This window comes from Phyllostomus hastatus, unplaced genomic scaffold, assembly GCF_019186645.2.
Source record: "Phyllostomus hastatus isolate PE091 unplaced genomic scaffold, TTU_PhHast_1.1 phas_contig_152, whole genome shotgun sequence".
NCBI classification, from domain to species: Eukaryota; Metazoa; Chordata; class Mammalia; order Chiroptera; family Phyllostomidae; genus Phyllostomus; species Phyllostomus hastatus.
Genome location: NW_025333622.1, coordinates 12,115,688 through 12,140,345, shown reverse-complemented (window position 1 = coordinate 12,140,345; position 24,658 = coordinate 12,115,688). Strand labels below are relative to the sequence as shown.

The 24,658-nt window shown below is 48.2% G+C and overlaps 1 protein-coding gene across 1 annotated transcript in view; it reads left to right on the top strand.

Moving 5' to 3' along the window:
- The window catches only part of CCND2 (cyclin D2), a 28,897-nt gene extending 11,561 nt beyond the window's left edge, over positions 1-17,336 (top strand). Inside the window, exons 4-5 of the mRNA XM_045830414.1 lie at positions 2,407-2,555; positions 11,930-17,336. Of these exons, the coding sequence (XP_045686370.1) occupies positions 2,407-2,555; positions 11,930-12,079 (299 nt within the window). The 3' untranslated portion in view covers positions 12,080-17,336. The remainder of the gene's footprint in view (positions 1-2,406; positions 2,556-11,929) is intronic.
- Positions 17,337-24,658: the final 7,322 nt, after the last annotated feature.

The window sequence follows — 24,658 nt, the reverse complement described above, 5'->3', positions numbered from 1 at the left end:
CGACCCTTCAGATGTTACAATCTTGTGTTTTTCTTTGCTGTACCCCTACCAGCGGAGGGGCGTGTCCATGAGGTGGTCCTGGGGGCAGCCCCTGAGGCCATGCCAAATGAGCTGGCTGGTGGAAGCCATGCTGTCGTCCATTGCCCCTTCCCTGCTTTTCTCCTTGGGAGCTGTTCTTATTCCAGATACTTGAATTAAAAAAGCAAATGAGAGCTGGAAGGTGCCTGGGAGGTTAGCTAGCCTAAGGTCTTTAAACTTTTTGACCTAAATAATAAAGGGACGAAGACATTTTATAACACAACTCAGGAGACACATAAATATATCAGACTGTTACAAAGTTTCTCAAAATGGTATTTACTGTTACTACATGCACTACTTCCTGATACTTTCTATCCTATTCTGATCCATTAAACAATAACCAAAAATGCTGGCATCCCTCACTAATGAATTTCAAGACCTGCTAATGAGTTGCAACTGGAGGTTAGAAGAAAGGCTGATTTTAACCTAACCCTGAATTAGACAGGTGGGATTCCAGGGGCTGAGTGAGCAAGTGACTGGTTCAAGGTCCCACGGTCTGCAGCTGGCTTCTTAGTGCCCACATCGCCTCCTGTCTGATGAAGCAGGCCAGCTGGGCAGCTGCTCCAGGCTCCAGAGGACACTGGTCTGCAGCCATAAAGAGTGGCAGTGGAGCAGTGGCCAGCCTGGCATCTCGCAGCTCCTCACGCCCAGGGAGGACTCTACCCAGTCTGTGCTACCCTGAGCTGTCAGCAGGCAGCCATCTTCATGCTCATAGTGCTTCCTGATTCTGGGGATAGAGGACAGTACCACTAGGATGCTACCTCCGTGTTTTCCTAGCAAAACAAGAAGCCACTATAGTCCTGAGCAACTCCAATGCCTACTACACCCCAGGACCACCTATATATACCTCCTGGCTTCCAGATGTTAATTTGCCATAAATAGGAGTTAGTTTTGCATGCAGAAGAATGAGAACGATAGGTACACGTGAGGTGTACATCTCAGTCTGAGGCCTGAGTGAAGGAGGGGAGGGAGGGGAAGAAAGGCCAGGGATACCCTCCTGCCCTTCCCAGCCAGATGCTCCCACCCAGGCCTCTGTGGGCCCAGGGCCATGGGCTGGCTTCCTCCTCTGTATTATGAATGTCACAGGGGGAAGCTAATGAGGTTACTGGGCAGAGAAACACTCCTGTGACCCCATGTGGAAGAGACCTACAGCAGAGCGGAAGGCAGGGGGCTTGGCTTTGTCAGCATCCGTGGGGATGGAGGCGCACTGGAGGAGCTGGTGGGCAGCAGGCTTCAGGCAGAACATCATAGTGTATGTCCCTCAAGAGGTGGAAATGGTGAGTGGGCTAAGGAAAGAAGGCCAAGGAGAAAGACAGACTGTCAGGCAGCCAAGCCTGCTGCGTTCATGGGACTCGGCAGGGTCAGGAGGGAGGCGTGTGTGGGTCAGCAATTGTCATGTCCCTGAGAACACCACTGACTTGTGCTGGACAGTGTGGTCACTGGAAAAAGTGCTTCTGTGGACTGTGTTGCAATCTGGCATTGTATGGGAAGAAGAGGAAATGCTAGTTTGAACTGTTTGAGAAGGATCAACCTAATGTTTATGCTATAAGTTGAAGTGCAACCCATGTCTTACCTCTACACACCCCCACCCCACTTCCACCTGTAGCAAATTCACTGGAGTGGAGCTCACACTAGAGGTAGCCCATTGGGCAAGATTCGCTCCACTCCAGAACTGTTACTAGAAGGAGTGAGCAGACTAATCTCTTTAACACATCAACACGAGGCAGGCAGACGGGTCGTTTTGGATGGTCAGAAGTGTCGGGTTTCTCCTCCACAACATTAGTGTGATAATTGTGTGCACCTGTGTGGCTGCTGTGTGGACTGTGTCCCCTCAATGGACAGAGCAGGGGCGACCTTGGTCACCAGCTCCTTTTGAGGAGTACTCAGAGGAAACAGCCGTGTAGGCTCCCCAGCTGAGCCTTCTGCACGAGAGCATCCTCTGTGTTTGCTTTTGTAGAAATGGGAGTAGAGGGGGTTGGGGCTCCACAGATTTACCCTTATTTTGCACTTCTTTAGCAGATTACTTTTTTCCCCCAGCAAGAAAATGGGATCTTCGCACCATAAAATCTAAACCAACTTAGCCATCTGATGAGGGTGCAGCGGTTGATCCCAAGTGATATTCCTGTGTACTCTCCTCGGGTGCCGAGGGTTGGAGAATGAAGGAAGGGTGACCTGTGCAGGGAAGTCTCAGGGGAGGTAGGGTCTGTAGCATTGGGGTCACTTGTGCAGCTGACCCACCCATTCTGTTTCGGAGCATCTTCAGGCTGGGGAGCTCCTGGATCCCAGCCCTTCCTGTGCATGTCTTGACCTTCTGCCTCTTGTTCGCAGATTTCAAGTTCGCCATGTACCCGCCGTCGATGATTGCGACTGGAAGCGTGGGGGCTGCCATCTGTGGGCTGCAGCAGGATGAGGAAGTGAGCTCGCTCACCGGCGATGCCCTGGTGGAGCTGCTGGCCAAGATCACCAACACCGACGTGGTAGGTGGTGGCCACCTTCTCGGTGGTGGCCATGTCTCCTTTCTCGGCTCAGGGAAGGAGACGGTTTGTTTGATGATGTGTCAGGTATTTTTGTTGTTGCTGGTTTCTGTTATCTAAGATTCACGTCCAAGGAAGTAGAAACTCCAGCAGGTGAGGTCTCCTCTGAAGGTTTTGAAAACCTGTGTGCCATTCATGGAGCAAAGAACTTAGCAGACGGATGCAAGGGGGAGGGCAGGCCAGTTACTCACTTTCCTTCATAACGCCCATAGCATGGGCTTCCTAGTAGATCTGCATTGTCGCTTCCTTTCCATGTGTGTGTGTGTGCGCGCGCGCGCGCGTGGGGCTGCCTGTGCTCCACAGTGTGGAGCTCTTGTGTCTGCTCGCACGAGGGCCAGAAGACACAGGGAGCAGAAGGGGCAACCGGAGCAGAGATCTGCTGTCCTGGAGGGGGTGGACATGCAAGAGCCCCCCCTCCCCCCCCACATGAGCATGGTGTCAACCTTGACTGACCCCTCAACCCCACCTGCCTCTCACTTCCCTTTTTTTTCCACGTGGTAATGGATTGGAAAGCACTGCGAAAAGAATACAGTGCCGTGCAAATGGAAGGAACCATTATTAGATGTAGCTTTTTCCATGCTGAGTGCCCTGTGGGAGTCCCAGAAGCTGTACTCTGGTTGTCAGAGTTGGAAACTCCTTACCAGAAGAAAGGTTCTGAGATAGATCAGGGTCAAGTGAAGCTCTTCTTCAGCCTCAGAAGACTGCAGTCCTCAGAAGGCCCAAGCCAGGGTGGTTCTGGGGGGTCGGGAGGTGAGAGTGCAGAGGTGGCCAGCCCGGGAGGAGGCAGGGCCGGGGTGCCGGGGGCAGTGGCAGAGCTGGGACTAGAACCTGGAAGCTCTGATGGGGGTCTGGGAACTTTGCACTCACCCTTGCTGCAGCTCTGGGATCTTTTTGTTTGAAAAAGCCCTTTGGTTTAAAGGCACCTTGAGAGTGAAGTATCAGCTCCGAGGCCCTTGTGAGTCACCATGGCGAGGCTCAGGAATGCAGGGGAGCTTTGTGATGGCCTCTCTGGGTGTTCCAGGGGGATTCTGAATGTCATGCCGTGGGAATATATCGAGTTAGGGATAATGTGGTTGACAGGCCTGTGGCCCGTGCCTCCACCAGGGACACTGAGCAGAAGGTTAAACCTCCGAGAGCCTAAGGCTGCTGCTTTCTCACCCACCCACCTTGGCATTTCTGACCGCCTCCAGGGGGCGACGCAGGGAGGTGTTGACGGTGTGCTAGAGCAAACCCGGGCCCTCCTCTGAGGTGGTTCTCTGATAGGCTTTTAAAATGTCGGCTCCAAAACATAGGCTTCAGACCGTGGTTTCTCAAATACAGATGGAAATGACTCCTCCTGTGCAGCTTCAGGTGAAGAAGGCTTTTTGAATCCTCTGGAGACAAACAAACCTTGGACAGAACTTAATGGTTGTAGAAATGGTGCTCTTCCTCGCTCTTCTGAACATGTCCCATTACAGCTGCCTTGCAACGAGGACTCCCAACCAGCTTAGGACAAGCCCTCCCTCGACCCCGCAGAGACAAAAACGTCAGGGACAAGAGTTTGACCCCCAGGCACTGTCACCTTGTCCAGATACTTCCACACCTGCCGCCCCACCCGGTGGGTGTCCAGCCTTCTCCCATCCCTCTCTTTGCCACCCCTTACTGGTTTCAGATGGACAGAGGTCACTGTTGGGGTGCCACCGAGGCTTTCAAGCTACACCTCGCATTTCAGGACTGCAGACCAGGCTCTCATGTCCTTTCCGGCACGAGGTAGCCAGTCCACTCGAGTTGGCTGCAGACTGGGTGAAATGCACACCACTCCTCAGAGTTCCATAAATCCCAGCTGTTAACCGGGGGTGTGTGGGCATGCCTCCTCCTCAGGGTGGGCCTGGGGTCGAACACTTTAATATTAAAAAACAAGCATGCACCTAGTAGAATCTAAAATTTATGCCATTTTTTCCAGAGAACAATTTGAGCCCTCAAGAAGCTCCAAGCTTACCTCTGCTCACTCTCTTGCTGGGAAAGTTCTTAGTGGAAAGGCGTGAGCAGCCTTGGGCCAGGCAGTCAGTGTGTGTCTCACTTCCAGGGCCGAGTCCCCTCCCACCCATCAGCCTGTGTTCTCTGAAGCTGAAGCACGGCGGCTCAGAGTGAAGGAGTGTGTAGGGGCCAGAAGTTAGAATGCCTTAGCTTTTGGTGGGAGGTGAGTTTTCCTTCCTGAGCTCTGTTACCATTTTGTGAGTTAAGAAGTGGTGGGTTTCATTCACGCACTTACTCCCCACTCACTTCCGGAAGGGTTTGTGGAAGGCCCGCTTGCTGCAGGCTGCTGCGTGGTGAGCAGGGCACGGGCCCAAGGTCCCATGGTGGAAGTTGGAGCATGTAGGGTGGCTGGTGCATGGAAAATAAAAGATGAGGTTCCTGCCTTCAAGGAACTTAGCAACAACAGTATGGAGAATCAGGAGTGAAGTATGTAAAACCCTCCCAAATGCGCATCACAAATGAGTAGATGGCAAATAATGTGTTAGGAACCACACATACAGTAGGAAATCAACTCAGGAAGGTGCTCACCGGGCCGAATGTGAAACACAGGCTTCCCAGCTGCCTAAGCCGGACAGAAAATGCCCTTGGAGTGGAGAAACAGCCTGTGGCAGGAAAGTACGGCAGCATCACTCAGCCTTAAAAAGAAGTGAAGTTCTGACACAAGCTACAGCGTGGATGAATCTTGAAAACATGCTGAGTGAAATAAGGCAGACACAGACCATTATTTTATAATTCCGCTTAATATGAGCTTTCCAGAGTAGTCAAATTCATACGGACAGAAGGCAGACTACAGGTGACCAGGGCCTTGGGGTAGGAGTGGGGGTGGTGCGGGGAGGTGCTGGTGACGGGTGTGGGGGTTCAGTTCGGGCTGACCACAGAGTGCGCAGGGTCGGGGGTGGGGGGCCCCCGCACTGGTGCTGGCTCGGCAGACTGAATGGCCTTGGTGCCAGTGCTCACTGAAAAGTGATTAAGGTGGTAAATTCTTACGTTACTCATATTTTGTCACACAAAACACAGATGTACAAGTACACATGCACACAGTGTCCTTGGGCCCCGCTGTGAAAGGCCCACAGGTCTACACGGAGCTCTCCCACTGGGAAGTCGGGCACTCGGGACTGCACTTCGCCCCCTGGCTCTGGGCACTGAATGGGAGTCGGGGGCGCGGGGGGGAGCCAGCATCGTTCCCTGGAATCCCACCGCCCTCTGCCTGCCTCAGGCACCTTGTCATTTGTGCTCTCTTCAAGCTCACAGTCTTCACTATGCAGGGATTGCCAGGGATCAAACTGTTGAAAAGGGGGTCCCCTTGATTGGTTTGAGACAGCCAGATGAGCTTCTATGGCTCCCCGGCCCACTGCGGAAAGCTTTGATAGGAGGGACCCATGCAGCTCTGAGAAAGTTGGTCTTTGTTGCTCCCTCTGGTTGCCAAAATAAACCGGAACGCTTCATTCCAAACAGAAAGCTGAGTGAGAAGCCTGACAGTTTTACAGGGAATAAAAGTCTCAGAGGGTGGTATATTTTAAGTACTTTTTCCTTCCACTCATAAGTGTTGCTAAAAACAGGCACCAGCCAGAGACACGGTTCTGGCTTTTGGGGGAACCTCTACTGGACTTCCGTTGCCAAGGGTAAGTGTGGGAGGAGGGATCAGCTGTCCCGGTCCCCTTGAACCTTTCCGTGCTTCCCCAGGCAGAGTCAGGGTTCCTCTTCCGTCCCCCGGGCACTCCACTCACGCCCTGTGCCAGCGTTTATCTCACTCTCCACTTGTCTGTGGAACCTCTTGAACGAGACCCAGCGTTCACTCGGCTCTTTCTCCAGCCCAGCGCCCCTGACGTTGGCAGAGACGTTGGGGAGCTGGGGAGCACGGCTGAAGACCCGGAGGGAAGGAGGGGAGGAGGGAGGGAGCAGAACAGAGGGTGGGCACGGGGGTGCAAGTGTGTTTCTCATCCTTTGGTCTCTCCAGGTATTTTCGAAAGCTATGTTATTCCTTAACGTTGATTATAGGTCAGGGTCCTTGGAAACATTTATCTGACTTTATCTTAAAGCAGGTCATTTCATTTTCACATGACATGATTTTACTGACTCACTAATGAAAAAGCAGAATTGAGACTGACAGGCTGTGATGATGTCGTGAAATTATTGGAAGATATTTAACAGAGAGACACAGACTTTCGTCACCTGGGCATTATATCTGTCCTCTTCCACCTAGGTTACATCAAAGCTCTCTGTGTCCCATTCTGAATGTTGCCCAGAGAAGGTCCTGAGTGATCCCTTCCTCGGGGTCATCCTGGCAAGTTACAATCCTGGTTGTCAGCGAGCTGTTGCAACAGCTCGCAGTGAAGTGGAAGAAGTGTCTCTTTTGGTTGCATTGTTCCTAGGGCCCCTAGCATTGTATGTTGGCCCCCCCTTACCTAGAAGCCCCAACAGCTCACAGCACAGCTTATCCTAAAGGCCAGTCTTACTGAGACTGTCCCCTGTGGACCGTACAGGGCCTGTGGTCAAGAACCCTGTGAAGAGTTACTGGAAGGGAAGCTGTGGGGGTTGTGGGGGGAGTGGATAGAACTGGATGCTGATGCTTTCCTCGCTTGCCTTATTTTTTCTGTGGGCCTCATTTGGTATGCAAGGAAATAAGCCAAACAGCCTGTGAAGAAAGGAAGAATGAGATAGTTTCCTAAGTTGTCTCTGCCTGAGTTGGCTGCGGGTCTGGGGCTCATTCAGCTCTTTGTCCCCCTGTTGAGTGCAGTGCGTGTGTGGTGACAATGGAGTGATGCAGTTACACTGAGGACTAATGGTAGGAGTTCCGTCGGCCCATTCATGGAGGCAGGGGAGGGTGCAGGGCACGGAGCTGGAGCCAGCAAGCAGAGGAAGTCAGGGGCCCGTGTAACGAGCTGGAGATCACAAACACGGCTGTCAGGGCTCCGGGGCTGGGGGCTCGGGCAAGGAGGGGCCTATCATCATCGAGGTTGGAGGCTTGCCCGACCTCCAGCACTGTGGAGTGCCACCTGTCCAGGCTGACAGACGAGCATTATGGCTCTCCTTTTAATCAGCTTAATTTGGGGCATCGTAACACAATGGCTGGTGCTTTCGGAGGCTGATGGAAAGCAGAGGTCTCAGAGCCACTACACTTTACATGCATGTAGCATCTCTTCATTGGGAATGCTGTAAGTTTTTTCCAGCCACTTGGACTAGGTCTCCTCCTTTCTTGGAGATTCTCAGGCCCACGTGTCTTGGAGCTGAGAAGAAAAAGAGGTACATAGGGAAAAGAGTGCTGAAACCAGGAGACTTGCCTCTCTAAGGCCAGCCTTAGCTTTTAACTAGTAACCGGGGGGCAAGCCAGGCTTCAGTTTGTAGCTTAATAGGGATATTTTGCTGTCACATCTCCAAAAGCCCCTTGGACTCCCAAAGTCTCAGATTCTGTAATCATCTGTGTATGTTGTCTTATAATTCCGTCTTTTGGAAATACTTTATCCCACTCTTGTCAGCTTTGCCTCCTTTCCCCTTCAGGCTCTTCACCTGGCCCCCTCTTCTATTGCCTCCTCTCACCTTGACTTCCTAGCATAAGCAGCTCTGGCGGATGGGAGGTGGGGCTCCTCTGTCCTCCAGGTCACTGCCTGCCCCACCCCAGTCCCAGGCACTGCAGTTGGGAAACTGGGGAGCTCCTCAGGCAGGAAGGGGATGCTGAGTGCAGTTGGCAGACTGGTTGCAGGCAACAGCACCACCATTTCTCCTTCCGCCTGCTCCTTGCAAGTTCAGGGAGGGAGTGAGCACTGTCTGCAGGGAGGGGATGCTGCTGATGCTGGTATCTCTCTCCACCATCTGAGAGCAGGACGTGGGACACCATTCACACAAGACAGGCTTTTGCCCTTAAGCTCCCCATCTAGCTTAAAGCAAGAGATTTGTACAGCTGAAACTTGAGCTGATAATGGCCAAGCCATTGTGAAGAGTTGGAACCTACAGAGGCAGAGACCCCAGAGAGCTGAGCTCCCTGCTCAGTCATGGATGAGTCTAGAAGAGACCAGGGAATGGCATTCAGGGTCCCCCATTTCAGGGGTAACTGTGCTAGTCATTACTTTTCCCTGCAAGTAAGAGGGTCAAGGATCAAGAGCTGGACAAAGTCAGTAAGGATTTAGATTGAGAATAAAAAGGGAGCGAAGAAAGCAGAGAGTGTATGTTTTGTATGAAATCTTTTTTCATTGTATTCAGAAACTTCTGTGCCCGTGTTCGTGGCAGGAGCTTACATAGATATGACACTGGATGCAAGTGTTGTACTGAGCTCCCGTGGCTCTGAAAGTCCCATGGAAGTGACTGACTGCTAAATATCCCAGCCCTCCCTAGAGGGTTCTCTCCGGCATTTTCCTTTAAAGTCTCAGTCTGCTGGAAGAGAAGGCTGATACCAGGAAAAGTAGGAACGCTGGTGACTCAAAAAGGAAGACTCTACAAGGCCCCAAGTCAAGTTTTTTAGCTCTCCGGAGCCCTGTCTTCCCCATTTGGAAGACCGTTGACCTTAGGGATACTGGTTCGGCCAACACCGTGGTCATGTTATTGGTGTAAGGGGTATGTGGACCAGATTACCTCTCCACATGGCCAGGATGGAGCCTTTGAGGCAGGAAAAGCAGGCAGGATTGGCTGGGAGGCACAAGGTGTCTTGTGGGGAGGCAGGTCTTCCACAGCAACTGCACAGCAGGAAGTCTTCACCAAGTGGCTGTGCCGATCGAAGCCCTCCAGAGAGATTTCATTGCTGACACCTAACGGACGTTCCTTTTTTAGTTTAATGGTTCAGAGCTGTTGTCTGTCCGTACACATGGCATTCATACATGTGCGTGCATATGCACACGGTCCCTCAGTCAGCTAGAATCCTGCCATCCTTTTAGATAACAAAAACTGTTTCATGTTGGATGCTTCAGATGGGATTTGTCTTCCATGGAAGCCACAATTACTGTCTCTGGTTTGGGAGGGTTCTGATTCATTCCCTCTGCCTCCTGAAAACAAAATCTTAAACAAAATCTCAGTGTCTCCTGAGGTACCTCTACAGTAGAAGGGGCATCATGTAGTAACTGCCTGGATTCAATTCATTATTCTCTGCAAGAAAAAAAAAAAAAGAGGGTGGGGCAGAGCAATGCTGTTAGCTTCAGTTCTGCGGCCCAGTGTTGCTCAGTGAGGCACGCAGGGGAGTGAGGGAGGGCACCGCTGCCGAGTCTGTGCCTCTTGCTTCTCCTGGGGGAGCATCTTCCCACACCGAGAGGATTCTAGCGTTTGAAGACGGATGTTATGCCCACCACATGGCCCCTAAGAACACGTCGGCTCCTTCAGACGGCGTTCAAAGGGAGCACGAGCGTCCATCCCAGCTTAAGAAGGAAAACCAACAGCCGGACCCACTTCCGTCTCTGCAGGTCCTTCCGAAGGGACAGTCAAGATTAGTTTTGACTCATCATGTCCTGTTTTGCCTTATATGTTAACGCCTACATTAACTTTCACTTTTAGGTTACTTTTTAAAAAAAATTGGAAGGCTTTAAGGTTTTCAAATGTCTCTTACTCAAATGCCAGTGCCATTAGAAACATGACATCTTTAGCCTTCACCACCTAGACCTCTCAACAGGGGGTGAGTGGCTTAGCAGCCCCAGCGCTGCTGTGTGGCCTTGGGGGGAGCACGGGAAAGGCCCGAGCCACCGGTGAGAGGCCCACCAGCTTCCTCATTACTTGTGAGAGGGTTATGCAAGGTGGGGGATGTGACCAGAAGCCACAGGAAAGTGGCAGAGGTCAGTAGGTCTCTTGGTTGCCAGTTCCTCAGCCTGTGCAGGGTGGCACAGGGGCCTCTGTGGCTGGGTCATGTCTGTCTGCTTTGACATTCAGTCTGCAGTGCCTTCACCAATCTTGAGCAAATGCTAATGCATACCTCATTTTAAAGAAATCTGAAGAGTTCTTTCAAATCTAAAGAATTCTTTCTGGACTGATTATGCATTGTTACTCATTATTAAGAATGATCATTTATTGAATTGCCAGGTAGCACTTCGTACATAATGTTTCAGTCAGCCTTTACGATGTGAGCGTTTCATTCCCCTTGTTCTACAAGTGTGGAAACTTGGAGAAATTAGGTAACTTAGCCGCTGCCCACAGGTGTGGTGGGAGGACAGCGAATCACCAGCCTCTGTCTTTTCATTCTTCTTACTTTCTGGGTGATATTTCATCTTTGCCCTTAGCACTTATTTGCTGCTGTTCCTGATCTTCACTTTTACAAAAACCTGTAATTTGAAATGGAAAATGGGCAAGAGATAGGAAAGGAAAATTTGGGCAAATGAAACCTTTGTTCCTGAGGAATTAACTCCAACTTTATTTCACATCTTTGGAATATAAAGATAATCCTTTTGTGCTTGGCAAAGGGTCACCTCTGTCAGTGAAACCTGTCCTGGGACCTGGACAGATGGGAAGCATAGATGAGCCTGGGGAAAGGGCCGGGCAGAGTCCGTTGAATATACTTCCCATATGTATATGCTGCTGGCAAGAGGGCAGAAAAGCAGCCCTGCAGGGGACAGAGGTCAGACATAACCACTGGCAAGTCCTTCAGCTGACCCAGTGCTTGCTGGTTGGAGCCCTGGTCTCTGCCTCGTGACACCCATGACTGGCCATTGCATTCCACATCAGGCAGCTAACAGAAGCCTCTGCCTGGGGCAGACACACTCGGAATTTTCCCTACCAAATATAGACTAATATCAGAGCAATATCTTGCTTATACCCAAACTGGACAGTGCAAGTGTCCAGAATTTTGTAAACATTCTGCATTGTATTTTCGTGAGAGTTAAGGGGGTGGTAAATAAGCAGAAAAACAGAATTTTTGTTTTTAAGCAGTTGCACAGTGTATGTGAGGGTCAGCACAGCTCAGCCCATTCTCTTCTTACCCTCAGGTGCTGTTTGTCTACTACTAGAGCACTACTGCTGGCCTGCCCCTTCCCTCTGTCCTCTCCCCATTTCCCCAAGCAGAAAGCATCTTGTGGCCCTTAGATCACTGAGCACTGCATGCCCATCTGTGGCTCATCATCCAAGCCAGTGCTTCTCAGGTTGTCCCATGCATACGAATCACCTAAAATTCTGTGTTTCTCACAAACTCCCAGGTGACGCCGAAGCATGAGCTTGGAGTAGTGAGGTTCTATTGGCACCTCAAGAGCACATCTCCTTTACTTCACATTCATTTCTACTGGGAAACTAGCATGGTATTATAGGAAGCTTGAGTGTGTGTGTGTATGTTCATCAAATGCTCTGTGCCCTATGTGTGTTGCTAACAAGCTCTTTGGTCTGGACCATTTTCCTTGCAGGATTGCCTCAAAGCCTGCCAGGAGCAGATTGAGGTGGTGCTGCTCAGCAACCTGCAGCAGTTTCGTCAGGAGCAGGGGGATGGATCCAAGTCGGAGGATGAACTGGACCAAGCCAGCACCCCTACAGACGTGCGGGATATTGACCTGTGAGGATGTCAGTCGGGCCTCATGGGAGAGACGTGTTCCAATCTGTTCTCTCCTTCTCTCTCGTTGTTTTGTTCTTTATGTTTTAGGATGAAACTTAAAAAAAAAATTCTGCCCCCACCTAGATCATGTTGAAAGGTTTTTTAGAAGTGAGAGAAAAAGGTCCTATACAAATGGAATAATTAAAAGCATTTGGTACCTATTTGAAGTACAACAGAAAGGAATCCCTTGTGTATGCGAACAGTTATTGTTTGATTATGTTAAAAGTAATAGTAAAATGCTTACAAGAAAACTGCAGAGTAGTTAGAGAAAATGTATGCCTGCAATATGGGAACTAATTAGAGGAGACTTTTTCTTCATGTTGTAAACTAGCACATATACACCCCTTTTAGGATAACTTCAAGGAACTGCGTATGCCATTGATGGCATGATTAGATTGCAAAGCCATGGACTCGAGAAGGAATTAGAAATGAGGAGGGATACGGTGGGGAGGGAGGACAAAGCAGTCTCTCAGCGTGACTGAACCATTTTGGATGGAGAAGCATCTGTGGTCTCGGCCACCTATTGCTAAGTCAGGAGCATTGCTGGATCTCTAGTTAGGAACTCTTGCTGTCTACAGTAGCTGCTACCTAAAAAAGATGTGTATTTTCCAGTTGGACACAGGTGATTGGATCCTGGGTTTTATGTTTTTTGACATCCTGCTTCTTCTTCCAAACATGGTTCATTGCACACACCACCATTTTTTATCTAAAGGGGTCAATGTAGCTCTGGGCCATTCCCAAAACTCCTATGAAACCAAGGCAGATGGAGGCCAAGGGTGGGATCTGGGATGGACTCTTTTAACGAATTAAAGAATAATGTGACCTTGGCATCCCTTATTAGGAGAAAACTAATTTTTGGTGCTAATTGGCATGTTTGGTCCACAGTTTAGCATTGTTATAAACCATTCCATTCGAAAAGCACTTTGAAAAATTGTTCCGGAGGGATAGTTAGATGGGATGGTTTATGCAAATCATGCTGAATAGACTCCTCCCTTCTCTGGTGCCCCGCCCCCTCACCCCCAGTCCTGGTACTATTCACGTCTGGTATCTGACATTCTCTGGTACATGTTTCTGGTCTCCCTGCTAGGACTGAAGAGACAACCTTTTCTGCTGACATTCCCATCACAACATTCCTCAGAAAAGCCTAAAAACAAAGATCTGTTATTCTGATGGCATGTAAGGATATTAATTCCCACCTAGATACTTCTCCTTTGGACATGGAAAGAAAAGTTGTTGCTGGTGCAAAGACAGAAAGCTGAACATCAGTGTGGCATTTTGTTCCCTTTTCCGTTTTTTGTTAATTTCTTTGCAAAGGTGTATTCAGTGTACTTGAATTTTTTTCCTCTCCACTTCTTAAACGCATTCAGTTAGCAAAGAGGTTGGAGCAACAACTTTTTTTTTTTTTTTTGCACAATTATAATTGACAGGTGATGAAGCTATTTGTTAAAATATTTGCCTTTTTTAACTAAACAAGGAAAATCAGAACAGGGCTATTTGAACAATTATTTTATACACAGATTCTGCCTTGTTTCATAGCATGAGGGTTGAAGATGGCGAAAAATCTAAGGGTCTCTTATTTTTCATTTTATTGTGTTCGGTTTTTTTATTACTTTTTTTTTGCGCTGCTAAGAAGCTAAAATCATTCATCCTTATTCACATTAACAGTACTTAGCTGTAATGTTTTTCACAAAGTGTGCTGCTATTTTATAAACATTTTTATAATATATTATTTTACTGCTTAAATTCAAAGTCCTGAAGTAGATGGTTGAGATATGAATTCTTCGTACTGGAAAAGCCCTTCCATACGTATATCTTCTGGTAGCGTATTCACAGTTGTTGGCTTTTTTTTTTTACCTTTTGGGTTTTTGGTTTTGTTTTTTTCTTCTCTGATCACATTCTTCAAAGACAGAGTGTTCTTTACCTCAGGTTTACTGGACAAAATCAATAGCTACAAAAGAAAATGATTCACATTTTTGTTTTCATAATACCTCACAAACATACAGTTTCTGCTCGGGAGCCCATGAGTATGGGGAAAGAAGGAGGCAGGAGGAGGCTGCACGCCCTCTCAGGCAGGAGGCAGGTGGGTTTGGCCCAGGGTCTCACACCCTGGAACCTTTTCAGTAGTGAAAGTCACCAGGCTTCCATTTCGACTCTGGTATCCTCATCGATGGAAAAAATACAGCTGAACTAAGGGATTTCCCCTCCCACCACCGCAGACATTGAGCACAAATGTTCATGCAGTGGACGAGGAAGTCATTCATAATTTGCACTTAGATGTCAGGAGACAGGCCACTTGGAGACCCTCATCTTACAGCTCTTTCTGAAGCAGGGCTTTCCTCGCCACGGCCCTCTCAGCTTGCAAGGACCATTCCCTCTCTTCCCCTTTCCATGATGCGGGCATCCCCAGGTTACGGTAATCACAGGCTTTTCCGGGTCTGAATCTGTAGCATGCGATGTGGGGGAATTCCTTCTCCCATCTGTCTCCACCAGGGACAGTCAGTGCTGTGCAAGGCCAGGTCCTCTGCTAAGCGGCACTGAATGTTTTCTAGGTTGAAATCACATTGAATTGGCATGATTGGCAAAACAGGCCAGATGATTACTGGATGGTAGTTGAAGAGAGGTGGTAAGGCTGCTTCTTTACAGAGGTGAATGAGACTCTTGTGGGATGTTTAGAAGGGTTCAGGGCTTGGTGGGTTAGCATAACCCTAAATTCTAGGGAGTTGCTGGTGGGGTAGTGAGTGGTGAATTCTGAAGTTTTGGAGAGGAAAGATGAGTGTGGTGGGGGCAGTCTTTTATCAAGAGCCTGGTTTGCACAGGACACTCTTCTGGTCCCTGAAGAGTTCCACAGAATGGTCCAAGACATGGTCCCTAGAGTTCTTGGGTGTCTTGGAGCCTGAAGACAAACTGAGGTACAAGCTTACTCCATAGTGACCAGTCCTTAAGCTCAAACAGAAGTAGCAAATGAGAGAATCTGATAAGGAAGGAAACAGGCCAACAGACTGTCCTGCAGTCTGCAACTTTCCACTTTTCCTGAAGCCCCTGATGTCACTAGGGCCTTCTAGCCTTTTCTACTTCCTGTCCTCGGCCTAGTGTGATAGAAGGCGTGGGGTTGTTGGGGGAGGGGGAGAAGGTGCTAGGTTGTCTGGCTTTTCCTGCCTGTTCCCCGCTTTAAACAAAAGAATGAACTCTGGTGTGTAAGTGGTTGGCACCCTCTCCTTGGATCTTGGTTTCCTTGGTAGGAGATTTTGTCCCAGAGGAGCTCAGTTCTCGTGATTTTTATTTTTCTCTTTCACCTCCTGCTAAAGGGGTTCCAGACCTGTTCAGGTCTTTTTCTATCTAAAAAAAAAAATCTCTACTTCCTCCTTGCTGTGTTTTTGTTTTTTTCCATCAGTGGGGGCTAAGTTGTTCCCCTAGCCTGCCAAAATTTGTTCCTTCCCCTATCTTGGCCAAATCCTAGGGGGAAATCCTAGTATGCCAAAAATATATGCTAAGCATAATTTAATTCCATGCGGGTTCATAACAGCCAAGAAGCCTGTAGGTAGAAACGGGACAGATCCCACAGCAGAATGTGTCCCATGTGCCGAGAGGACGGCTCCTCAGAGACGGGCTGCTCTTGGAGAAGTCTTTGTGCTGGAACTGCTGCAGGACCCCGCTGAAGAGCTTACCGAGTCTCACAGCCAGGTCTGCCTCAGTCTGCATGCTTTGTTCAAGAGGTTCTGTTCTGCCTCTTACCATCCTGGTCGGGGCTCACATAGCTCAGAGGCCACAGGGACTTAAGTGACAAGGCTGGAAGAGGAAGCAACCGTGACTGCATAATGCTGTACACCCTCGTTAGTGGCATGGGCTTCCCCCAGAGGGAGCTGTAGCTTCCCTGCAGTCTGATCCGTTTACGGCCCCTCCACACTGCCCTGGGAGCTCAGACTGACAGGTTAAGAACATTAGGTAGGATGGGATGGCTTTTCTCAAAGAGGGCAGGGGAATTTTCTCTCCATGGGCCAAAGGGAGCAGGGCTGGGAGAAGAAATAGACTTGCACCTTATATCATGTAAATAATGATTTTCTAGTTCAAGAAGATGATATTGGTAGTGTGGGAATGGGAGGTAGGGATGGGGAGGAAGTCTGAGTAAGCCAGTTGGCTTCTAAGCCAAAAGGATTCCTCCTTGTTTATCTTTGAGACAGTCCAACCCTGAGAATAGCTTTAAAAGGGAAATTAATGCTGAGACAGTAAAGTCCTCTTAAGCCAACAAACTAGCTATAGAATGAATGCGGGCTTCTACCTGTGTGGGCTTGGAGCAGTTTTCAAGAACTGCTCCTGCCCTTGTCCATTTGTTCAAAATAGGGCAGGAAGACTCAAGAGGATGTTTGTGACTTCCTCATGCCGTGTGGCTTTTCATGATTCTAGATTCTAACGCCGAACACCATTCAGCTACATTTCTCAGAACTCTTCTCCTACATTTGTGTGTCTCTGCCTTAGACTTGGCTGGGCTATCAGACCCAATTCTTGGCTCAGGTTTCAAGAAGCCATTGGCAAATGTACCCATGCATGCTGTGGCTGCATCATTTATTCCTTTGCCTGCAGCCTACTTTGGGGGAAAAAGTGCCTTACTGACTGTAGTAGCCATTACAGTATCCAATGTATTTTGACAGGTGCCTGTCCTTAAAAAAAAAGTTTGTTTGTTTTTTAATGGGTTTCAGTTATTATTGCTGGCCAGCTCGTAAGTCCCCAGCAAATCTCCAGGCCATGGGATTTTTTTTCCATTATGTTCATTACCCTTGTGCCATGTACCTCAGATCTCTCTCTCTCTCTCTCTCTCTCTCTCTCTCTCTCTCTCAGTTACAGTTTCTTGCCTTGGACTTCTTTTATTATTATTATAATTTTTTTTTGCTTTAAACGAGTGTGATGCCATATCGAGTCAATGTAATTCTCTCACAATGTACTCTATAAGAGGTGTGGGTGTTTGTTTGGTCGGGATGCTAGCAAGTGCTAAAGTAGTGTGAGCAGTATAAACAAAAGGTGTTTAGGAAGTTTGGAAAAATGTTTTATTGGCTATGATGGCGACATGATATAGTCAGCTGCCTTTTAAGAAGACCTATCTGTTCAGTGTTAAGTGATTTTAAGAAATGATAACGTGTTATTCTGACTAGCTTAAAAGATGGATTTGAAAGTGGTTTTGGATGCAATTAGGTAATGCTATTTGGACAATAAACTCACCTTGATTTAAATTCTCTGGCTGTTTTGACTTATTTATAGACCAGAAGTCCCCAGAATGGAACTCATCTTTCTCATGTCAGAACTCTGTTGTCAACAATTGATAAATGGTGTAAAATACAAATTCTAACCTGGGAGGTGACCTACATGTGCAAGTAACTGATGGCATTTTTTTTCCCCTTTTGGGTCACCCATGCTACCATCTTACAAACTAGAAGCTTCAGCCCACTTTTACAAGGTGGGTAAGTCATTGCTATCGTGGCAAGGACTCAGATGCTGGCCCCAATTATTGCCAGCTATTCCCTCTTGGCTGTGAGTGAGCATCTCCTGGCTTGGGAGGTGCCCGTGGGCCTCGGTGCCATCTCCACATTCTGGGGGGTCTCTGAGAGCCCTGCCCCTGCAGCATTCCTGGCTCCATCTGACTCTCGGCCTTCTGTGTGTCCTTGCCGTGAGGGCTGGGCCGAAAATGCACTGGTGGAGAGGTGATGAGGCAGAGCCTGGAAAAGGGGTGGGAGGGTCAACACGGGAGAGGATTGCCAGGCTGGGGTCCCAGCAGCTCCCGGACCTCACCTCAGACCAGCCTCCTTTTCAGAAGCAATGAGTAGTGTGAAAGGCAGCGGCTTAATAGCCATTTTGATGTTACTGTAAAAACTTTTCTCTGTAGTCCTGTTTTCCAATTTAATTACGACGAGTAGTTGGCAGTAAGATTAATTCTGCTCATTGGGAACACCAAGGTTAAGACAGTCCCTGTTTGTCTCAAGTAGCAACTACCTAACAGGATTTTTAATCCTGCCAGGACTCTAGAAATCCCCCTCTGTCTCCATCATCTGTTCTGGTGGACAAGCAAGCAGGGGTAACTTTTTTCTTGGGTTTCTGCCTAATGGAGTCTGCTGGGCCTTCGGGGAGTTTCCCAGGTTGTCATTCTCCCCCATGTCACAGTTCCGTATGCAAGATCCGCCCCCGCCCCCGCACCCCCCATCCGCTGGCCCTGCAGTATTGGGTCTGTGTTTGTAAATACCACCATGACTCCACTCCTTCCCAGTGTCATCCCACAACACCAGGGGTGCCTCCCACCCACGGCTGTGGGTATTTGAGGGCAGGAAGAGCAGACAGAGCAGGCGCCCCACTCCCCACAGCCAGCTAGTGACACATTGGATGGCCCCTTTTTGCGCTCTGCCATGTTACAATTGGAAAACCTCAAATTTGAGTCAAAAGTGCCCTTTCTGAAAGCAGAAATCAGTGATGGAGTGAAGACCTAGACACCCAAGGTCTATTGTTTGTGCTCTAGTGAGTGTGTTTGTATTTCTAATGATTTTCTGGAGATCTGGAACTTGCGTCCAGTACACAGAGGTGACACCAAAATAAAATGTTTCACTTGGCTTAGTAATAGTCCGAACATACTCTCAGGAAGCAAGTCCTCAAAGCTGAATGTCGCACCAGATTGTCGCTGCCCTGCTGTTACACAATAACAAGGATAGCGAAACTGCTGCTGGTGACTGGGCGTCGCGGGGCCAGGGTGTCAGGAAAAGGGAAGCGGAGTGTCCACCATAGTCCGAGCGTGTGTGCGGGGCCCGCGTCGGGCCTTCGAAAGAAAACAGAACACAAAAACCACGCGCCGTGACTTCCAAAACTTGCTGCAGGGAGACAAGACCCACAGGCCCACGAGACCGCGTAGAGGTGTAACAGCAAGTGCCAGGCGCCTGCGGAGTGAAGTGACGCCAGCGTGGGAGGGGTGCTTTCTGAGGAGCGGGGACAGGTTTCCTCACGCAAATGAGTTTTAGAAAAACACTTCTGGTAATATGCAGCATAGTTTGTAAACAGTAGAAACAAAGTTTGACCTTTTCCGAAAATAAATGGATGAGAAGTGATCTTAAAATTGAAGGACAAATATTCAAATAACTTGACGAGCACACAAAATGTAATTAATGGATTTTAACACTAGAAACACAGATGTTATCCTCATGAAACGGTCAACTCAGCCATTAATGTGATTTGAGATTCTCACCTGCCTAATTTCTCCCCAGGCTTACAGAATAAGGCTGACACTTCGAGATGACGACTTCAATCATGACTTCCATATTCCCCACTTTGGGTCTGGCCGCTGGGCTCAGGGGTCTCTCAAGGAGCCTCCCCCTAGTGGAGGAGCAGAATCAGTACTGACCACAGGCCTAGTCAAGTAGGACGGGTCAGCCTAAAGAAAACAAGGCAGAGCCCTGCTGATTCCCCTCTGACCCTGCCTGGGTATTCTCCTGCAGCTTTGAGTTGATGCTTATCCGAAACACACTTGCATTTCATTTGTGATTTGCTTTGGCTTTGGCTTTCACTAGTCACCCTGGTTCCAGCCTCCCCCATCACCCTCTGGCTCATGTAGGACTCAACGTGGATGTGTAAACGTAGGGTGCTTCCTGGAAAGTCCACTAGGTGGCACCAGTGCCACAGAAGGGAACAACGTGAATCAATGCAGCCAGGTGTAGGATGTCCAGGACCCAACACCTCTCTCCAGCAGACCAGCAGGACCAGCAGTTCTGCACCTGCTTCTGTCAGCATTACCACCGTTTGACTAGCTCAGTTACCACTGTCTGACTAGGTGCGACCCATGCCTGCTTCCTATTCTTTTCAGTGTCTAATTCAGAGATGGTGTACTGGCAGCCCACAAATCAGCTCTAGCCTTTAGATGTATTTAGTTTGACTTCCACTGTGATTTAAATTGCCTTGGACTTTCTTGCTAATATAAGATGAGAGCTTTCGTATACAAGTCGGGATTTTAACTACTCGGGAAATCTAACTTCTGGCAATGACAGGCCTGAGAGGCAGTGAGGCTGCAGCGGAGGACTCTGCTCCCTGCCAGCCCCCAGCACCCACCAAACCTGCTTCACTCATTGATGTCACCTACCTGTCCCCTAATGCCATGGTCCCCAACCTTTTTGGTCTCTGGGAACTGTTTCATGGAAGACAACTTTTCCACAGACTGGAGGCAGGGGGATGGCTTTGGGATGATGCAAGTGTATTACATTCAAGCTCACCTCTGGCTGTGCTGCCAGGTTCCTACAGGGCACGGACCATGCAGCCTGGAGGTTGGGGACCCTTGCTCTGATGAGTTTGCTGCTCTGCAGCCTCTCTGGCTATGAAGTAGGACTCCTGTAAGCCTCAGGTGGAACAAAAAGGCCTGAGACCATCTCTCCCCTTTACTACCCCAAACAAAAAAGACCTGCATTCCCTGTTAGGCTTTGTAATCTCCTTTATCTCTTTATGGGTTTTTACTTGGGGCTGGGCCAGATTTTTGAAATTCCTTTGAGACCTGGGTGAGTAGTCAGCCCACACTTAGGTCTCCAGGTAGACTGGGTTAAAGATCAGTTTTTCCCTTCTACTAAATGTTTGTTTTTGCAGTCACTTGTTTGTTTTTAGTTCTCATGGCACCATAATGCGCCCACAGAGGACACAAAGCTGTGAGATTCTTGAACCTGGTGAAAGAGCACAAGTGCCATGCTGCACTTCAGGTATCCCACCCATCAGGAACAGCAGCTCCCCTCATCTGATTTCCCACGTGTGGTGCTGGGCTCTGCTTTTCCTTCAGCAGAGGGCTGGTGGTAAGCTGGGCACTCTGCACCAAACTCTTCTTTTAACAAATGGCTCCTATGCACCTGCGTTTCCAGGCACTCGGGCAATCTCAGTGACTGATGGCAAACAACAGACGAGAAGTCAGTCACGGACAACTGCTACTTAGCGTGGCGGTAAAGGACACAAGGGCTCCAGTGGACTGAATGCTCTGGAACCCTATGCACATTACCTAGGCCCTCAGTGACTCATTTTCTTCATCTGTGAAATGGGTGACATAACAACAGTATCTCCTGGGTTCGTTCATTTCAGCCCTTCCATGGTACTGGGCACATAGTCAGCACTTGCTAAGTGTTTTCTGTCCTCAAGGCTAAAGCAGACTGCCAGAGAGACACCTAATCCAGTCTTTTTAAAAATTAATTTTACAGATAGGTCCCAATCCTTTAGCTACACAGTACAGTCAAAACTTAGGCGCCGAGGTGAGGGGAACTTTAGATAATTAGCATCTAGTTTCATTTTGTAGTGTTACAGAGCTGTATACAACCCGCTAGTGAATCGGATGCCTCATTTTGTAGCTGAGTCTATGGAGGGTCGCAGTTTCCAGTAAAGAGTCGGGCTGGGACTGGAAATCAGAGGTGGCTGACTTCAGATATTACATGTCTGCCACCACACAGGGCTGCTTGATTCATTTCTACCTTGCCTACTGAGAAGTGAGCTGGAGGAGTGAGATGCTGAGGTGGGGTGAACTGGTCAATGTAGACAAAGCACAAGAAGAAAGAAAAGGGCCTTACGATTGAAGGAGAAGTTTGTTGGGGAATTTAGAGCCTGGCAGTAGTGTTTTCTTTCCTAACACTTTTGCCTTGCTTCTTGGTTATTCACAATAATTCTGTTCAGGTTTCTCCCAGGACATTTGGCTTATAAATGTGTAACCATTATACTTCTCAGCCCAGAACTCACATCTACAGGACTGTAACTGTCTTCCCCTAGAGCCCCTGTTGATGGGAAAATTCTGACTCTTAGGCTATCCCCATCGATTTTCCCTCCACCCCAGGTTTGCATTCTAGGTGGGGTCACCTGTTCACAGCGCTCAGGGTGGGGTGGGGGGGCTGGGAGAGCCTCCAGTTCAAGCTGCAGGGCCTCTTCAGGATCAACAAATTTTGCATTCTTAATTCTTTTGATTAATGCATGCAGTCACTAAAAAATTTGAAGTGGGTGAGAGTTGGCCACTCCCTCACAACTTTGCTATCAAGTTACAGGGTAGGGCAAAAGTAGGTTTACAGCTGTGAGTATGCAAACACAGAGTTCACTCTTTTATTATTATTTAATAATTATAGTATTATTTCCCATACAAACTATAAACCTACTTTTGCCCCACCCTGTATGAGGAGAGCAAAGCTGAGACTGAATTTTGCAGGACATCCCAGTTTTAGAAGACCAACAGGCATGTCCTAAACAGCTCATACCTTCTGACCCCTAGGGCTGTTATACCCCCAGGCCTGTCTTGACCATCACCTTGCAAGAAAGCATCACTCCTCCAGGGAAACATTTTAAAGGTAGGATTCTCTTTCCTTTGGAGTGAGCAACAAGCAAGCAGAAGGCCTCCTGATAGGGTGACTGGAGGAAAGGCTGTTAAAAAGTCAGGTTCAGCAAGGCCCCGAGGCAGCAGGCCAGTCTCCCCAGCTGCTTAGCCCTGTTTACTCAGAGTGAGGAGAGTCTCCACAAAGTCTAAGCAAGCTAGTACACCTGCCTTGATTTCAGTGAGGCCCATTTCTAATTTGCATTGTGATAGTAAGCAGGCTGCTGTTTTCACCAATAAAATCTCATTTCTGAAATTCAGGACACTAATTAATTAGTCAAGTGTGCATTGTCAAGCGAGATACAGAAGTTCTTATGGACTACGGTTTTCCTGATTTAGGGCACAGATGGACCATCCTGAGATTGTACCGTCTTGATTAGACTTTGTCATGAACATGTTTGTGTGCTCCCAAATTCCTATGTTGAAATTTAGCAACCTAATCTGGATGAGATGGCATTTGAAGATGGGGCCTTGAGGGGTGATTAGGTCATGAGGATAAGGCCATTATGAGTGGGATTAGTGCCCTTATAAGAAGCCAGAGAGCTAGCTTGCTCTTTCTGCAGCCTGGAAGTGGGCTCTCCCCAGAATGCGACCACGCTGGCAGCCTGACCCCGACTTCCGGCCTCCAGAACTCTGAGAGATGTCTGTTGTTTAAGCCACCCAGGCCATGGTATTTTGTTTTAGCAGCCCCAGCTGAGTAAGGCAATGCTTGTTGCATCCAGGGTATAGTTTACCTAAATCACCTACAGAGGCTGCATGATCCAAAATATTTTAAAGAAAATCACAAACATTGTAACCGTGGCATTTTGATGTTTTTTTACTCTTGGATATAAGAGACCTATTGTGCTGCTCCTACACCACACTGGGACTTGGAGCCAAGGGGTTGTCTAAGGCCCTGTCTTGTAGGCTGTGCGCCCACTTTTTCTCTGGGATCTCGCCGCCTCTGGGGGAACTCCACGTGGGAGAGGGGCAAGGGCCCTGATTTCCTCTCAAACTCCAACGTATGTCATTTAAAAAAATTAAATTTCTAGTTTGGTCCTATTGCTCAAGGAGCCCACCAACATCTGTGCTGGTATCTATTCTTAATACCCTCTCCCCCACTCAGGCCAAAGCATCTTTCTAGTCCAGGGCGCAGGGAAACCTCTCTCTTCTCACCACATTCCCTCAGGCCTTTGCTTACGTCAAGATTCTTTTCATTATCTTCCAGGAAGAGAGATTGTTTTCACTGGCTCTTTTGTCACCTTTCCTTCCCAAGAAAGGGGACACAGGATAAAGGGCCAAAAAAAAAAAAAAGGCAGGGGAAAAACGCTGATTACTATTTCAAAAAAAAATTATTCTATGGTAGATACAATACCCTGAGGCCCTGTAAGGGCTGTGCCCTGTGCCCTTCTTGGTTGAGGCTCACCCAGCCCTTCTGGCATTGAAGTGGCGAGAGAACTCTTAGCTTCTGCAGGTTTCCATTCATGGCTCAGTTCAATGAGCCTCTGGACATCTTGGTTAATACTTACCTGGAGAGTCTGCATGCCTCAGATGTTTTAATAGCAATCACTTATATTTTACATTATGTCTCTGTAAAAAATCAAAGTGAAGGGACTATGGAAGATTTGCTTTGATAGGACACTTCCTATCACCTTACTTCCTGTATACCCTAAATCTTTTCAGGAACTAGGGCCCAGGGATGAGGATTTCAGGATGATACAGGTTTTCTCTTTTTCTTAGCATTCGGTCAAACCTGTGGCAAAAGCAAGAGAGCCTTGACCTTCCCAAGTAATACCCCGTGGTGCTTACTGTCTACCTGGAGTATTGTTGACCTTATCATGTATTTATAAAGGACATACAAATGATCATAAATATTGTGACAGGGAGCGTCAGGATGCTGTGGTGGGAAGAGAATTTTATTTATGCAAGAAGGTCTGGATTTGAATCCCAGAGCCACTACTTACTGGCTATAAGAGCTCTGAGCCTCTGCTTGTTCTTTTATAAAATATGAAATCTCACTAGATTATTCAGAGCATTCATTAAATGAGGTAGTCTATGTAAATTGCCTAATACATAAGGGGCTTCAACAATAATACATGCAAACACATCAAGTACTATGTTAATTATTTTTAAAGGAGTTATATATGCAAATGTTATATATTCAGTTGGAGGGGGATATTGTTTTCCTGTGACTCCTGAAGGAGGAGACTATTATTGATCAAATAG